Genomic DNA, 18087 nt, shown 5'->3' with positions numbered 1-18087 from the left:
GAGTCGAGTCAAAAGAGAGAGCGAGAGAGAGAGAGAGGCCGTTTATGCACGGGAGGTTTTGCCTTGCTGCTGTGTAGATGCAAATTTTTCCCATCTGCATTCTCAAAAACTCTGCACGGGGGCTTATTTTTGAGTTTTGAGGATTTGGATGGGGGTGGGGGGAATGTGCATCTAGATAGCAACAAATCCAAGGCAAAACCTCCCGTGTATAAACGGCCAGAGAGAGCGAAGGGGCGGGGCTCGAGCTAGTTGCAGGAGAGCGTGAAGCAATAAGTAGAAGCGCGCGGGAGTCCCGCAGCGAGGGTCGGCGCGCGGGAGGCAGGGAGCGGGAAGGCGGGAAAGTCGCGTGAGGCCAGCTGGAGCAAGAGCAAAGACGCGAAGCTTCAGGGCAGAAGGCGGGCAGGGCGGGGACGAAGCCCTCCCTTCCTTCCCCCCCCCCCTGGCTGCCCCCGAAGTAGACCAAACAAAACAAGAGTCGCGCTCCGGCACGGCGGGAGCGCGGCGAAAGGGCGCCGAGGAGAGCAGCGTGGCCATGCGCTTCGGCGACGGTCCCGGCGGCGCCCCGTGGGCGGCCCCGCCGTCGGCTTGGAACCGGAGCCGGGGGCGGCCGGGGGAGGCGGGCGGCGGCGGCGAGGCCCCCACGCCGGAGGCGGGGCGGGCGGGGCGCGGCGCCAACGGGAGCGCGCCCCTGGACGGGCGGGACGAGGAGCTGGCCAAGCTGGAGGTGGCGGTGCTGGCGCTGACCTTCGCCCTGGCCGTGCTGGGCAACGGGCTGGTGCTGCTGGCGCTGCGGCGCACGCCCCGCCACAAGGCGCCGCGCATGCACCTCTTCATCCGCCACCTCAGCCTGGCCGACCTGGCGGTGGCCTTCTTCCAGGTGCTGCCGCAGCTGTGCTGGGACGTGACGTACCGCTTCCGCGGGCCCGACGGGCTGTGCCGCGTGGTGAAGCACCTGCAGGTCTTCGGCATGTTCGCCTCGGCCTACCTGCTGGTGGCGATGACGGCCGACCGCTACATCGCCGTGTGCCACCCGCTCAAGACCCTGCAGCGGCCGGCGCGGCGCTCGCGCGGCATGATCGCGGCCGCCTGGGCGCTCAGCCTCCTGCTCAGCCTGCCGCAGTACTTCATCTTCTCGCTGAGCGAGGTGGAGAGCGGCTCGCAGGTGTACGACTGCTGGGCCCACTTCGTGCAGCCCTGGGGGGCCCGCGCCTACGTCACCTGGGTCACCGGCGGCATCTTCGTGGCGCCCGTCCTCGTCCTGGCCACCTGCTACGGCTTCATCTGCCACCGCATCTGGAGCAACGTGCGCGACAAGACCCGGCGGCGGCGGAGGCCCGAGGCGGCCCCGGCCCGAGGGGGCGCCCCCCGCCAGGGGCTGCTCCGCGCGCCCTGTGTCAGCAGCGTCAAGAGCATCTCCCGCGCCAAGATCCGCACCGTCAAGATGACCTTCGTGATCGTCTCGGCGTACGTCGTCTGCTGGGCGCCTTTCTTCACCGTCCAGATGTGGTCCGTCTGGGACCGGCGCTGGCCCTCCTTCTGGATCGGTAGGTAGGCGGGGCGGTTTGCGCTCGCGGCTCTCTCCCAGCTCCGGCGCCTTTTGCGCCTCCGTGAGCGTGCCCGAGTGACCCCGGGTTTGCCTCCCCGACCAAAACTAACCCTACTAACTCAAAATGGAAGGGGATGGGTAGCTCTTGTCTGCAACCTTCTGTTGCCTTCTTCAAACAGTAGGAGAGGGTCAACTCGGTTTCCCAAAAATCAGCGTCCTGGCAGAAAGTTTGGGATCCTGCGCATTCCAAACCTTCACATTCATAATCAAAACAATTTATTAAGCGACATGTGGCCAGGTCCTAAAAACCTTTCAGAGAAATTTATTTATTCCCAAATAAATGTGCATAAGATTACACCACCTTCATTTCAAGCAGCGTATTTAGGATCATACCCCCCTCTGGATAAAATGGTATCTAAATTGGTATGGTTGGAATTGCGGCTTTGGCATCTAAATGCAATAACTTACAAGTCTCACATTAGTTTAGTTGGGCTCAGCTAAGAATAAACACATACTGGCTTGTGGTGTTATTTCCAAATGAAAAGTCATTACAAGGATGTGGAGCTTTCGAGGTTCTTAGAAGAATTGCTGTGCATGAACAGAATATTTTGTGGGTTGTTTTGTTTTGCTGGATGGCACTTGGGTGACAAACACATCATTCTGATGAAAAGTTTATTCTATACACTCATGAACGCTTCTGCTGGAATAAATTTGGTTAGTTTCTAAGGTGCCATTAGACTAGTTTTATTTTGTTCTATATTGACAATAAATTAAACCTTTTCCTCTGTGGGAATAACTGTCAACGCGTGGTGGTAATATAAGTATAATGGAACATTGAAAAGTAAGAAGAGTCTACCCCTTTCTCTCTAATTGTGAATAGCATTCGCTGGTTGCTCTAAAGAATGTCGCTTGTGTAAGTATCCTTATGTTTTAGCTGTGAGCACTTGGGGCAACCCCCCCCCCCACAAAGGTTGTGATGTTTAACTGAAGTTAATAAAAATAATATTCCACTCAAGTAATATAGTAGGTGCACAGATCTCCATAGAGCTAGAAGTCACCAAAAGCCTCTTTCTCTAAGTGTGCCTCTTCAGACAGCAGCTCGCTACCAGTTATAACCCAAAGAGGTGTTTCAGTCGGCTGATATTTTAATAAAGAATCTTCAGTCTCTGTTGCTCTTGATTAGTGCTTTTTGTATTCAACCCCAAAAATCTAGTAAGAATCATAGGCCATTTATGCATGGGAGGTTTTGCCTTGGATTTGCTGTTTTCTAGATGCACATTTCCCCCAGCCGAATTCTCAAAACTCTGCATGGGGGCTTATTGCTGATTTTGGAGAATTTGGATGGGAAAAATGTGCATCTAGAGAGCGGCAAACCCAAGGCAAAACCTCCAATGCATAATTGGCCTCTGAGTCTAATTATACTGTCACATTTTCAAAAGAGTTGAAGCAGAGTCAACTGAAGTCACATTTTAGTAAAAAGAAAATTCTGGTTTTTAGGAAGAAAAGAAAAGCTGCCCTGTAGCTTAAAAATATACATCCTATATCTAAACTTAAATGACAACAAGTTTTTCTCATTTTTTAAAAGCACTGTTCTAGTTAAGGTTGTTTGAGCTATAATATATTTGGCGACTGACTCTTAAATATGCTCTGGGTTGGTAGAATTAAATAGACTAAAAAATGCTGTGGTCACACATATTCAATAGCCACTTTTACAGGTGTGGCTGGCTCCTAAAATGGAGCTTTACCCTTTTAAAATCACAATCACTGTGTAAAACAAATTTAGGATGATAATAAGGTGTGTTCTTATTTATTTGTTTTATCTTTATCTTGACAACTACCATTTTTCATAGTAATTAGTTGGCCTCTGCTTTGAAAGCAAAAAATCAAGCTCAAGCCCTTGAGAGCTTAGAGAATTCTGGAGGAAAAGACTTCCGGGGGAAGAGAGGGAACTTCTAAATTGTCCACCCACAATCTCTCATGGGCCCAAGCTTGTTTATAGCCTAATTATCTGTCAACACACTTAAGACAACATTTACACAGTGGCAGTGTATATCAAAATGGAATAAACAAGAAATAGCTTCCAGGAAAAAAGATGTCATGAAAACCACTTATAAAAGAAAAAGACCATAAAATAAAATTCAAATGGAACAACAGAGAAATTAACTGATGTGTGGCTTAACATTAAGAGGCTAAAGGAATGAACCACTAGGAAAACCAAATTAAGAACATGTAAAAAGGAGATTAAAAATTATAATGTGGTGGTGTGACATTTATAGTATGTGGCAGTGAAGCACATCCACCTACTCAAGGAACAAACCCATTAGACTTCAGGCCAACTTCTGGTAGGCAAGAGAAAGATGTAAATTTAGTGGAGTTTAAATTTAAAGAGGAGCCCTGTGGCACAGAGTGGTAAGCTGTAGTACTGCAGTCAAAAACCTCTGCTCACAACCTGAGTTTGATCCTGATGGAATTGGTTTCAGGTAGCCGGATCAAGATTGACTCAGCCTTCCATCCTTCTGAGGTCGGTAAAATGAGTACCCAGCTTGCTGGGGGTAAATTGTAGATGACTGGGGAAGGCAGTGGCAAACTATCCCATAAACACAGTCTGCCTAGTAAACGTCTGATGGGACATCATCCCATGCGCCAGTAATGACCTGGTGCTTGCATAGGGGCTCACCTTTGCCTTTAAATTTAATGTACATCAGGAACAAGAGTAGGGGGAGTCTAACAGGGTTATCTGAGGACTGGAATGAAGAAGGTGGTAGAGAAGCTAAGATGCTAGATACAATGAGGCAAAAAAAGAACTTTTCTCAGTTTAGACATACAGTGCACTAGGAAAGAAAAACCTATGGGAAGGAGCAATGAAGACAACTTGAAGAAGATAAAGGAGGCAGGAAAAAGAGGCAGCTCAGGCAAGAAAGAACTGTGAAGCGACAGCATGAAGAGAATGGCTAGTATGCTTTATTAACAGGAATGCTAGGGAGGCTTGCATAAGAGACTTCAAGTGGACCAAGAAAAGTGGCATTGAGACAAAACTTCCCATTGATTTTAGCACACAGAATCAAGAATACCCGAGAAGACTGGGGTCTGACCAGCTGCCATTATCCCCCCCCCCCCAGTATATCCAGTTGGTTGTCTGAATAGATTCATATTTCAGTCTTGCCTTATGCTTAATTATTCTTTCTTTCTTTCTTTCTTTCTTTCTTTCTTTCTTTCTTTCTTTCTTTCTTTCTTTCTTTCTTTCTTTCTTTCTTTCTTTCTTTCTTTCTTTCTTTCTTTCCTGCTTGTCTGTGTACACTTCAAAATTAAAAATAGTACACATTAAAACTATAGAAGAACTGAAAAGGTTTTCATTTTTTTCTGAGTGTAATTTTATCAATGTAATTTTATCAATGAGCTCAAATGAGGGGCTCCACCATGGAAAAGACACGGCACCAGATCCTTTCCTCTCTAACTTTGTGCATGCTTAAGCAGGTCTTCTTCACTGGTCTTAATGACTGACAGGAGTCATAAATATACTGCAGTTATTAGTTCTTTGTGGGTCCATTAAGAAACGAAATGCCATCCTAGTATTGAACTGCTGTTAAAGCCACATCATACACAAAAGAGCGGCATTGCATAAAATTAATGTCATAACAGAAACCAAGAAATCGCATTGCAGGGAAACAGTGATCTAAGTGTATGGTCAACTATACAGAAAGTAATCCAGAATATAAAGTAGCATAACAGTGCATTCCTAAAGAGAGTTACTCCAGTCTAAACCCATTCATTTCAGTGGGTTTAGACTGGAATAACTCTCCTTAGGAATGCACTGTAAGATTGTAAACTGACCTCTGCTTTAGTTATACTGTGTTATAACAAATATCTGTCTGGATTAAGAGGTATAAGAGTATACACTATACCAGGGGTGGGGAACGTCAGGCCCGGGGGCCGTATAAGGCCCTAGAAATCATTTGGTCTGGCCCTTCATGGGTCCTGGCAGATCTCTAGCTCAGAAGGATGCTTCCCTGCCTGAATCTCTTGGGCCCACCTGGGGACAGCAGAGCTCAAAAGCGAGTCGCTCTATGTGGCAGGCACTCGGAGCTGTCTCCGGTCGTGCCTCTTGGCTAAATGTCTGACCAAATATAGCAGGCTAATTTTTAAGTTGATAATTTTGTATGGCCCCCGAATGATGTGATAAATATCCAAATGGCCCTTGGCAGAAAAAAGGTTCCCCACCCCTGCACTATACCAACAGGGTTTTTAAGAGCCTTTAAAAAAATTGAGTCTGCTGCAGAACAAGTGTTGAGATTGGGGTACAAATGTAGTGTTAATACAACATTGCTATTTGTGGGGCAGAACTGGTGCTGAGCATCAACTGTCATGCTGGTGAAGCCAGGAGAGTTGCCTCACTACATCAGTAGTAGCCATCAACACTATCAGGTTTAGGTTTATGGCATTTTGTAAAGCTGTTTCAGAGCACAGGACTGTATGAGAGAGAGGCGTGTTGTGACTGGGACTGGCTCACCTTTTATAAACATTTGGCCTGTTACCACACCAGCTTTCCAGTATATCCACACACCCTTTACATAATTGCTGATTTAGAGAATAGCATAAAAACATAAGAAGAGTAGTCATTTTAGATCAGGCCAATGGTCCAGCTAATCCTGCATCCTGTTTTCAACTGTGGTTAGAGAGATGCCACAGGGAAGCCCACAAACAGGATCCACAGACAGCAGAACTCACTGGCTAACTTCTCCCAAGCATCTGACTTCCGCCTCTGAACCTGGAAGTCCCAGTCAACTTTCATAGTGTGTGGTCAAGTCACAGCTGATTTATTTTGACCCCCTTAGAGTTTTCAAGGCAATAGATGTTCAGAGGTGGTTTGCCATTGCCTGCCTTTGCATGGGCTGAGAGAGTTCTGAGAGAACTGTGACTGCTCCAAGGTCACCCAGCAGGCTTCATGTGGAGGAGTGGGGAATCGAACCTGGTTCTCCAGATTAGAATGTGCTGCTCTTAACCAGTGTATCACACTGGCTCTCTTCAACGTTCATAGTAAAGGTAAAGGTCCCCTGTGCAAGCACCAGGTCATTCCTGACCCATGGGGTGACATCACATCCTGATGTTTACTAGGGAGACTTTGTTTACGGGGTGGTTTGCCAGTGCCTTCCCCAGTCATCTTCCCTTTACCCCTAGTGAGCTGGGTACTCATTTTACTGACCTCGGAAGGATGGAAGGCTGAGTCAACCTTGAGCCGGCTACCTGAAACCAATTCCATCAGGATCAAACTCAGGTTGTGAGCAGAGGTTTTTGACTGCAGTACTACAGCTTACCACTCTGTGCCACAGGGCTCATATAACTTTCATAGACTTACCTGATAAATGTGTCCACCCCACTTTTAAATCCATCTAAGTGACCATCCAGTAACCATCACCATGTTGTAGCAGATAATTCCACAAGTCAACTACCTTCCACCAAGAACTTGTATAAGAGTTTTACTACGCTGCCAATTTTATTCTCAGTCTCTCCTGAAGATTTCCATGCAGATCAATCCTGTTGCCATTAATGCTGAGGTGTTAGGTCCAGTCAGCCCTGCAAGTACTGAATCACCACCAGATGTATGAAGTAACTGGTCATGATTGATTTAATTAATTTATAAAAAGAATAATTCAATTAAAATAGTTTGCCACCAAGGTTCAAAGATGCAAAAATGTTTTCATTTTCCTTTACTCAATATTGTTGAGGGACAAAGAGAGAATGAGAGTGAGAGCAGTAAATCCTTACTATCTTTGCTGTGGAATAGAAATATTTTAATAAACCATTAAAGCCAGTGGAGAAGATCTAGACTAAATTTTCTGCTATCAGAAGGGGGGGTTTCTGCTGATTCTCCCCTCCCTCTGCACACCCATATTTGCCGTTCATGCTCTTTCTGAGGGTCCGTTGTCCTTCAGGATCATCATTTTGGGGAGATCAGCCAGCTGTGTCAGGAGGGGGAAGGCAGTAGGAAAGATCATACTTTAGTGGAAAATATAAAGTGGATCAAAGCCAATATGAAAATTTTGTTAACACAAATAAACAGGGATGTGCATATAAAATTTGTTTTGATCATTAAAAAAAACATTTTGTATTTAATTTGAAATTATACTTATTACACCAATTTTGATTTCCCTACTCTTTATTTGTTTCCCTTTCCAATTTAAAAAAATGTCATCCAATTTGGGAGGAAAGTTTTAGGGACTGTGCCTCTTCCCCAAGGAATTTCATCCCTTGCCATATTTCAAGTAGATGGGAGACAGTGTCCCTGTATTAGAGGCAGTAAATATTTGTTTGCTGGGAATTGGTACTGAGAGACATTTTCCTTGTTTTCTAGGATTTAGTAGAAGCTGGTGGACTGGGATGAGATTTCTAGCTTTAAACAGAGCATACATCAAAGGAAGCTAAACTCTTCGCTTTCCTGTGCCTAAGTAGCCAAGGGCCAAACTACACAATATGCCTGACATGTGTCAGGTCACAGGTGCACAACCCGACTTGCAGTTGATGTACATCAGGGGAACTCACCTTAAATAGTGCTCATTTGCTTGGCAGTGTGACAGAGTGCTGATGAGGGGGAGAATGAGCTTCCAGCTTCCTTTCCGCTTGATTTTTGTCAGCAGAAATGGCAGGGGGCAAGTGCACTTGGAGCCAGAGAAAAGGGGCAAAACTGGGCTGGAGGGAAACCAGAAGCTTCTTCTCCCCATTCATAGCATTAAGCAAATGAGCACTGTTTAAGGTTGAGTTCCCCCAGTGCACATCTAACTATGAATCTGATTACACATCTGTGACACAATACATGTTAAACGTATCGTGTAGTTACACCCCCCACCCCACCCCGGGACCTGCCCGAGTAGAAAAGCATATCAAGATCCTTACCTTGTTGTGCTCTGGTGGCTGAAGCAAGGCAGCAAGATCCTAGAGCAGGGGTCGGCAAACTCATTAGTCAAAAGAGCCAAATATCAACAGTACAACGATTGAGATTTCTTTTGAGAGCCAAATTTCTTAAACTTAAACTATATAGGTAGGTACACTGTTTATTAACTTAATAAACTAATTAAAGCTTTAAGTCTTAATTAAACTATAGGTACACTGAATAAAACTTCATATCATACTTAATAATGATCTTATTTACCGTATATACCCATGTATAAGCCGAGTTTTTCAGCCCAAAAAAAAGGCTGAAAAATCCCAACTCGGCTTATACATGGGTCAATACGGTAATTGGGCGGTTTCTCCTTCAGAGCCGTCTGAATCGCGCTCCCGCCGGCCAGCTGATTCCCCACCCCCCAGCGCGCTCCTGCCAGCCAGCTGATTCCCCCCCGCCCACCCCCACCACACCGCACCTTCTGCTGTGCGGCGGCAGCAGTGGTTTCTTCCCCCCCACCCCCACCTCACCCGGGCTGGTCCTCCCGTTCCACAGCTGATCCGCGGGCCTCCAGCTGATCCGCGGGCCTCCTCCGGGCCTCTTCCTCCCGCTCTAAAATGGCGGCCTGCATTTTAGAGCGCTGATTCGCCGCCTCTCCGGGTGAGTAGGGGGTTCAGGGGCTCTTCCCCCTCCCCCCTTGGATGGCACTGGGGTCGGGGTGGGTCTGGAGGGCCCGGGAGGGCGGCGGGAGGGCGACCCGGGGCAGGGGCGAGATCGTCCCTGCACTCTAAAATGGCATTTTAGAGCGCAGCATTACCAGTAAAGGGAATTTCTTATTGACCTTCGGCTTATACGCGGGTCAATAAGAAATTCCCTTTTCTGGCCTCAAATTTGGGGGGGCGGCTTATACCCGAGTATATACGGTATTGATAAAAATTAAATTGTAAGTCCCTGCCATTTCCCCCTCCCCGTCCGGAGTCCTCGTCTGGAGGCCTGGTCTACCGCCATAAAAGCCTATTGGTAGACCTGGCCTCCGGCTGAGTCCCATTGGGAGGCGAGGTCTACCCATTGGCTTTCTTGGCGGTAGACCTGGCTTCCGGAGGCCCATAGAAGCCAATTGGTGGACCTGGCCTCTGAAGGGGGACTTTTCCCCCTTCTCGGAGTCCAGGTCTACCGCTAAGAAAGCCAGTAGACATGGCCTCTGAGGAGGGAAAAAAGTAAGTAAGGTATCCATAAAATTAAATCATGACAATGACTGGCAAACAATGTGAACAATGTGAGCAAATGTCTAGATTCACAGACGCAGTAAACACATGAGAACATAAGAAAGGCCATGCTGGATCAGACCAAGGCCCTTCAAGTCCAGCAGTCTGTTCCCACAGTGGCCAACCAGGTGCCTCCAGGAAGCCCACCAGCAAGACCATTGCAGCATCATTGTCCTGCCTGCATTTTATAGCACCTGATATAACAGGCCTGCTCCTCTGATCCTGGAGAGAATAGGCATGCATCATGACTAGTACCCATTTTGATTAGTAGCCATGGATAGCCCTCTCCTCCATGAACAGGTCCACTCCCCTCTTAAAGCCCTCCAAGTTGGCAGCCATCACCACCTCCTGGGGCAGGGAGTCCCACCATTTAACCACGCGTTGTGTGAAGAAATACTTCCTTTTATCAGTTTTGAATCTCCCACCCTCCAGCTTCAGCAGACAACCCCAAGTTGTAGCATTACATTTGTCCCGGGTCGGGGGCCCCACCCCGTGCCCTGGGGCTTTCCCGCTATCCACTAAACAAGCCCCTGCGCTGGCGCCAAAGTGTGCCTCTTCCTGGCTTACAGGGACCCGCAGGCCCAGAAGACGACGGGGGAACTGAGTTGGTACCGCAGAAGACGGGGCGCCATGGCCCAGCGCCGCTGCTGGGGACGCGCCACCAAAGGAAGCCTGCCCCGCCCAACAGCTGATAGGCGGGTGGGCCCGGGCCAGGAACCGCCCAGCCGCCCGCCCAGCAATCGCGCGGCTAGAGGGGAGGGGAGGCTTTAGCCTCCCAACCATTGAGGGCAAGGGAAAGGGGGACCCGGCCATTCTCCATGGTGGCGGGGGGGAGACAGCATGCCCCCTCGCCTGCTCTCTCTCGCTCGCTCACTCTCTCCCTCTCAGGCGCGCTGGTTCTGCAGCCCGGCTGCCGGCTCGAGCGGGCGTGAGAGCAGGGGCTCCGAACCAAGTTTGGAGAGCCGCACTCAAGGGGCCAAAGAGCCGCATGCGGCTCTCGAGCCGCAGTTTGCTGACCCCTGTCCTAGAGTAATGGTCAGATACTAGTGTTTCTCATTGTTACGGCTGAAAATTATTGCAGCAGATTAGTTATATTAGGTATATTAAAGAGTGGACATGATTCAGTCCATATGTGAAATTGTCTTTTACCAAGTGAAACCACTGGTCCATCTTTCTCATTACTGTTACTCTAAGCAGTTCTCTAGGGATATAGCAAGGTCTTTCTCAGCATTTGCTCTCTGGTACCCTTTTAATTGGAGGTGCCCGTGATTCAGCCAAGGATCTTTTGCAAGCACAGGCTGTACTATGGAGCATGGACCTCAGACTTTGATTAGTCATTATCTGACTGTAAAGTATCTATGTTCTTTACAGAAATATGGCAAACTGTAGTGATTCTGTCTTAAATAATTACATCCATCAATTATAAAGTATTAGGCGACATTTCCTGATACATTTATTGTTGTACGGTGCCTAGTTTGATTTAGGTGGTAAATAAATAAAATATCTTTATTTCAACTGCCTTAATGGCTACAATTTTAGGTCTCCTTATGGCTTCAACTTTTCTTCTGGCAGGCACAATTAATTGGTTTCTGGCTGGTGCTGTTAATGTCACAGCTGAGCAGCTGGTGATATCCTGACTAAATAATCTGTTATAAAATGTCCTTCAGTATCTTGAATGACACATGGACTGATGTGTTCAAATAAATGGCCTCTTTAGCAGCTATTGAAAAGTTGCAATATTGATGTTTGCATTTTAAATATGTGTTAATTTTCTTCAGAATTTCAAAGCTCTTAGAAAGCTTTTATGTTCATCGTTTGCAGTGCGACACCCCTACTCAGTTACATATAGGGGCCTAACGCACTAAGTATATACTACATTTAAAAAACCGTGTTATCCAGGTTAGATCGCACCTCAGACCTCCCATTTCAGCTTGGAAATGCTTTGGAAGCACCAGACATCTGTTTTTTCCCCAAAACGCCTATAGCACGATGTATTTCGTTATGTCGTTTCAAAACCGGCAATCCAAGGGGTGCGTTCAGTTACATACACTATTCAGTTCTCCTCCCCTCTTTTTGCAACACCCAATGAAAAGCCTTTCTCCTCCCATCTCACCTTCCCCCTCCCCTCCCGTTTGCATCCACCAATCATTATTGTTACTTAATCCCCCCCCCCCCAAGTGCTTGTGGTCTTACAAAGGAACACGGGAACATTGGAACATTAGATCAACCATTTTTATTTGTGCAGGGTCCCAATCAAACATTTCCCTCATATGGAATGTCTTTGAAGTGGATTGTGTAAACAGTTCATGTGCTTGAGGGGGAAGGAATGCAGAGGAGGGCGAGGGCTGGAAAAGTAGCGAAATCTGCGAGTGGCAGATTGGGGAGGGGGAAGCAGCAGGAGGAGGAAGGGAGAGAGACTGAGGGATAGAGAGAGCGCCCACACACACACACAAGTCAGGGCTCTCTTGCCAGCACAAAGTTTCTCCCCGCCTGTTCCTCCCTTTCTCCCTCTTCCGGGGTTGAGCGTGCCTCCCTGCTCTCAAAAAATTTTTTTTTAATGTGCTCGTCCCAACGACCAACGCCCGAAAAGACGGCAGCTCTGTGATTAGCACTGTGCCAGGAACTGCTCATTTTGGGGTTTTTTTTGGGGGGGGGGGAATGCCTGCATAGGTTGTGATTAGGGTTTCCCTACCGTGCAAATGAGGCAATTCTTAATGGCATACAGTGCTCCTTCGGATCAATGATATTGCACGTGTGGAAAAAAAGGGGCGGGGAGGTGGGGAAGCATCAGCGACGTAGACATGACGCAGTGCTCCCCCACGCTCCTCCTTGCAATATGACCATATGATAACTTGTCTTGGGAGCAGTTTTAACAGGCATGGTGCGATCCGAAATGAAGAATGCGCATCTAAAACACACACACCGAGCACGATGATAATATGCTGTAAATTGTTGGTGCAATAAGCCTCATACATTACATGATACCTGAGAGGAGCGAGATTATTTTACAGGCATTGGCGTGGAATTCAGTTCTTCATCTTATAGTGGGATGAAATTATCAATCAAACAGTGAGTTTGTTGAAGGCTGAGCATAGTGTTTAAAGCAGTGATCTTTGACCCATAGAGTGCAACTTTCAGGCGGATCGTGGGCCCCCATCAGCTGGATCTCAAATCCTTACAGAACTGCTATTTTTTTCCTGTTATTTGGAAGGATCTACTGTTATTGTGCAGGCTTAGGGAAAGGACACCCCATCTCTTGCATTTCTTTACATGTACATAGAGGAGCAGCAAGGTGAGATCATTCAGCAGTGAAGTGGTTCTTTTTTAGCACAGACAGGTTCAAAGATGCCCCTTCCTACGTTGCCAACAGATGCAGAAAAAGTAGAGCCCACACCTCAGTTGGGAGATAAAATAGGCCAACTTTATTCAATTATTTATTTACATAGATCAAAGGGGACACCTGTGGGCCAAACCCCATTCCAAACCCATTTGTAGTGCGAGTGATTGGTGGGATGCAGAAGAGTCAGGCCTCCTTTTGTTTGTGCATCCCTGAATTTATGAGTGAGACCATCCTGGTTCCGAGTCTTGAGCTGTCATATACATATGGCTCAGGCTCCTCCTTGACAAACCTTCATGATGCTTGAGGGAGGTGTGCCACTTCCTATCACCCTAGCTGCATGGTCTATGGGTCAAGGATAATAACACCACTCAAGGGCTTCCTGTTCCAGGTCCATGAAAACTCCAAGGCCCCAGGCCTGCTCTGTGGATTAACCCTTCACCATTGAAATGATCCCCAAGGTGATCACCTAAGTTTTACTGTGTACCATTCAAGCAATTTGACCCACACTGCTACCCCAAGGGGGACCAGCTTGCTGTTTGGTCAACTCCTACCCCACCAGCCCCCATTGAAGGCCATGCCGCAGATCCCCCTAAAAGCATCATGGCCCACACCCATGAAAGGCCCTGCCAGCCCAATTAGCAAGACAACCGTACCAGGCTCCCCCATCTGGGTGAACCCAGCAGGTACTTCCTGCCTCTTCCAGCACTTCTGACAAGCTCTATGACAGGACACTGCCAGCCAAATCAGTATGGTGGCCACACCAGGCCCAAATCCAGCATGGCTGCACTGCAGTCTGTCTATGCCTCTGACAAGTGCATCTGCCATGATCTTTGCTTTGTGCATCCCGCATCCAAAAGATGAGGCCACTCTGGCTCTGAGCACTGAGCCATCATGTACACATGGCTCATGCTCCTCCTTGCAAAGCCTTCTTTAGTGCTTGAGGGAGGTGTGCAACATCCAGTCCCCAAGCCGTGAGGTATATGGGTCAAGGACAGTGGCAGCTCTCAAGGGGTTCCTGTCCCTGGTCCATGAAGGCCCCGAGGCCCCAGGCATCTGGTCTGAGGGTTACCCCTTTATCATGGCAGGCCAGCTGTGAGGTGATAACATAACCAAGCTCACCTGGATTTAGTAAAGTCACACCATAAAAAGCTAAAAAGAGATTTATTAGAGAAAATTAGAAAAAGATATTAAAGTAAGGCGTGCAGTTGGATGATGACAGGATGGATAGAAAAACAACAAAGTGAACTTGCTGACCACTTACTGAAGTCCTAACACAGCTTAGTTGGTTCTTGAGGCGTAAATTTTCCAGAGCTTAATGCAGGTGTCTTTCTGGCACAAAGGAGGGGGAAGCAGGAAATGGCAAGAAAGACTATTTTTCTCGCTAGCTCCTCTAATGGAAAAAGCTGGCCCTAACCTGGCCCCTTAACCAATCATAGGGCTGTCTTCATGGAAGCTTCCAGGGAATGAGCGAACTGCCCCACCCCCAAGTGAAATTCTCAGCTGAAATGCATGCTCCCATTAAGTCTACCTGGGAACATGTGCCTGAGAGAGACTGCTATAGGAGAGTGCACTCTGTACCTGTGAGAGGCAGAAACTGGATCAGGCTGGAAAATTCCTTCAAGATGGATACCCTCTTGACACCCTTCATCTTCCAAATTGATTCCTCACGGTGCTTTCCTGAGTTGAACCATGTGCCGTTGGATGCCAGCAGCTAAACCAACAGGAAATCCAGCCAGGCCCCGTGCCAGAAGCCAGAATGGCCACCAAATGGGTCATCCACCTATATCTCTCTGTGGCTGGCCTGGTGTCCTAAATTGGGCCTTGGTACACTCATCTGTAGAGGACTCCCACTTAGCCAAACCTGAAAGGATAAATGGTTTCACAGGCCCTTGACATAACCAGCCATCCACAGTTGGGGAATTCCTGCCTGGCTTCCCTGGAAATGGAAGAGTTAATGATTACAGAATGGTACATAGTGATTAATGCTAGCCACCGGCAGGTGAGCCCCACTTAGTTCCCCTGGTAGACTGAAGAGTAATTCGTCATATCATCCAACAAAACTCCACTTAGAATTAAGATTGACACATGGAACTGTCCCCCCTCCCCATTCTTGTGAGGAGTGCCTGTTGTAGGCAGCCTTGCCAAGTCAATGTCTTGGTAGCTCCGACTGAGCTGCCCTTCAAGGATCTTGGTTAGCATTCAAAGGAAACAAGGAAAAGTTGGCAACCTATCCCCCTCTTCTCATGCCTCCAGTTACACAAGCCTGGCCAGGCTAGCATTACCTGAAATCACAATCGCTTAAAGTTCAGCTAACCTGGGACAATGTCCACTGGGACAGAGTCTCCACTGATGGTCAAAAAGAGGAGGGGAGGGATGGGACTCAGACCCACTCTTATATGGGCTTCATCCCTCTCCCCCCAACTCCATCACAAAGAAAGCAGCATCCTGCTATTTGGCTAATTCTTCTGGTACTGTGGCAAATTGTGGTCCTTCCCCAGCCTGCAGATTCAGGAGCTGCCAGAGCTCTCCTTTGCTCTCTTTATCTCTGACCAGGTCACCCCTACCAGTCAGTCTTCCAGTCATCTGTATATGTTCCACAAGCCAGCTGGTTAGGCCAAAACTCTGGGACCTCCATTTGTTGTCTCATGACTCTAGTGTCATGTGCCGTCTTGTCATGTGCTTGTACCTCAGCAAGTTCTATACTGTTGCCTTAGATTTAAATGTACCTGTAATGCAGTCTCCATGCTGTTGGGGGATAATTTTCAACATGCCATATCTTTTTACACAACTGAACAACACATTATAGAACTGTATGCCCCTAACTAATGCTTTTTGCCTATCAATAAACATCTGTAAAGTGGATTATATGCACATGTTGATTATATGTACCATTAAGTGACCATTCATTGGAACTGTACATGTAATGATCAACCTCTAGTTTTCCTGAACAATAAGTAGTTACCAGTAGAGATTACAGGAATTACTGGAGTGAATCTATTTAAAAATTTGAACTGCCTAAGGGCAGAATTCCAAAAATATATATTCCCATGCATGATGGGAGTGCCTTTGAAAATAGAGCTACTTGGTTTTCCGCTGTGGTTTAAAGAATTTGTTTTTCTGCCAACTTTAGTCCTCAGTTCACTGGATTCTCTGCTTAAGTGCTTTGTTTAAATGGAGATCTTATGTTATTCAGCCATAAAAACATTTCATTTTTTATAATCAGATGAAGATTCTCTTTACCTTTTATGCATATCCAAATGTACAGCCTAGTGTATTATCTGCAATGTATTGGTTTAAATAGAACATTTATTGACTGTAAGTCTGGTTTTTATTTATTTCTATTTCACTTCATTTATACCCCCACATTTCTTCCTAATGGGGACCTAAAGTGGCTCACATTGTTCTCCTCTTCCCCATTTCATTCTCACAACAACACTGTTAGGTAGGTTATGTTGAGATTATGTGACCGGCCCAAGATCACCCAGCAAGCTTCCATTGCAGTAGGGATTCATTGGGCTAGAAATAGTGTAGCCCTGATTAGGATGACACTATTAATTATTTGCATACACAAACTTAATGTTTTTAAATGTTTTAAAACCCTTTCTTGGTCCTTTATTTTAATTTTAAAATTCAGAATCAGGAATAAATGATTAATCGCAGATGGAATGTTGTTACTAAGAAATGCACTGCTTTTTCTTGACAGAGTCTGAGGACATTGTAGTTACAGTCACTGCCCTTTTAGCCAGCTTGAACAGTTGTTGCAATCCGTGGATCTACATGTTCTTTAGTGGGCATCTTCTGCAAGACTTCATTCAGAGCTTTCCATGCTGTCGAAAACTAAATCAAACGCTGAACAAAGAAGATTCTGAGAGCATCAGCAGGCGACAGACTTCTTTCACCTATAACAGAAGTCCGACAAACAGTTTGGAAATGTGGAGAGAATCTCCAAATCCATCCAAGCCTATGACGTTCATCCCTATTTCTTCCTGAGCCATGTATGCAAAACTGATGGTTCTTGAGTGCCAGATCAGCACTTTAGCACTTTATCTGATCACAGGTACCAGTTACCGTACAGTAAATGAACTAACAAGATAAACAGAAAAATGGAAGTGTATTACTTGTGTGTATGATAATTTTGCATTGATGTAAATGAATGCTGTAAATTAGTCTAGAAAAGATACATAAATGTATATTCAGTGCAGTGAAAAAAGTGATACATGTAATATTTTTTCTAAAATAAGATGGTTTATATGTAGTTTCTTTGCTTTCAGCATAACTGTTATGCCACATAAACACAGTAAGAATGTTGGTTCGGACCTCTGTATACATTTTCTATAAAATCATTAAGGGTGACATGCAGTTTATACAAGACATTGTGCTACTGCAAAATCCTACAACTGAGCGCTTTTTCTTCAGCCAGCATCTCATTCAAATCAGGACTGTGCTTATGATGAGTTGTTATCACTGAGTTTTAACTTTTTGTCTGTTATTGTTCTCAGACAAAGGCCACTGTCACTTTAGCCAAAAAAGAATGCTAAGATATTTCTTTTCTTCAGCCTCCTTATTTATTTACTTCATGTATAACCCATCCTTCCCCACCCACCAAACAGGTTCTAAAACTGCTTATATTTGTACTCCTTTACTTTTGTCCTCACAATGGCCCTGTAAGGTTAGATTGTGATCCTTGCCCAATAGGGTTGCCAGCCTCCAGGTACTAGCTGGAGATCTCTTGCTATTACAATTGATCTCCAGCCAATAGAGATAATCTGGAGTTCACCTGGAGAAAATGGCTGCTTTGGCAATTGGACTCTATGGCATTGAAGTCCCTCCCCTCCCCAAACCCCGCCTTCTCAGGCTCCACCCCAAAAACCTCCCGCTGGTGGCAAAGAGGAACCTGGCAACCCTATTGCCCAAGGTCATTTAGTGAGCTCCCATGGCAGAGTAGGAATTTGAACCAGGGCCTCCCAGATCCTAGTTTGGTACTCTAACGATTACACCATACTAGCTGTACTTCAGTTGAAGGACAGCTGCTGGTGAATTTGTTTTTCTAGCTGCTGAC

At 46.5% G+C, this 18087-nt stretch overlaps 1 protein-coding gene across 1 annotated transcript; it reads left to right on the top strand.

Moving 5' to 3' along the window:
- The first annotated feature begins 532 nt into the window (after positions 1 to 532).
- Positions 533 to 17191, top strand: AVPR1A (arginine vasopressin receptor 1A). Its single transcript, XM_056847239.1, has 2 exons — positions 533 to 1544; positions 16732 to 17191. Exons 1-2 carry the CDS (start codon positions 533 to 535, stop codon positions 17016 to 17018), a joined length of 1299 nt encoding a protein of 432 aa, XP_056703217.1. The 3' UTR covers positions 17019 to 17191.
- Positions 17192 to 18087: the final 896 nt, after the last annotated feature.

The sequence above is a fragment of the Euleptes europaea genome, chromosome 3 (genome assembly GCF_029931775.1).
Source record: "Euleptes europaea isolate rEulEur1 chromosome 3, rEulEur1.hap1, whole genome shotgun sequence".
In the NCBI taxonomy this organism is placed as follows: Eukaryota; Metazoa; Chordata; class Lepidosauria; order Squamata; family Sphaerodactylidae; genus Euleptes; species Euleptes europaea.
The sequence above is the reverse complement of the archived record's forward strand: the minus strand, read 5'-3'. Positions and strand labels throughout refer to the sequence as shown.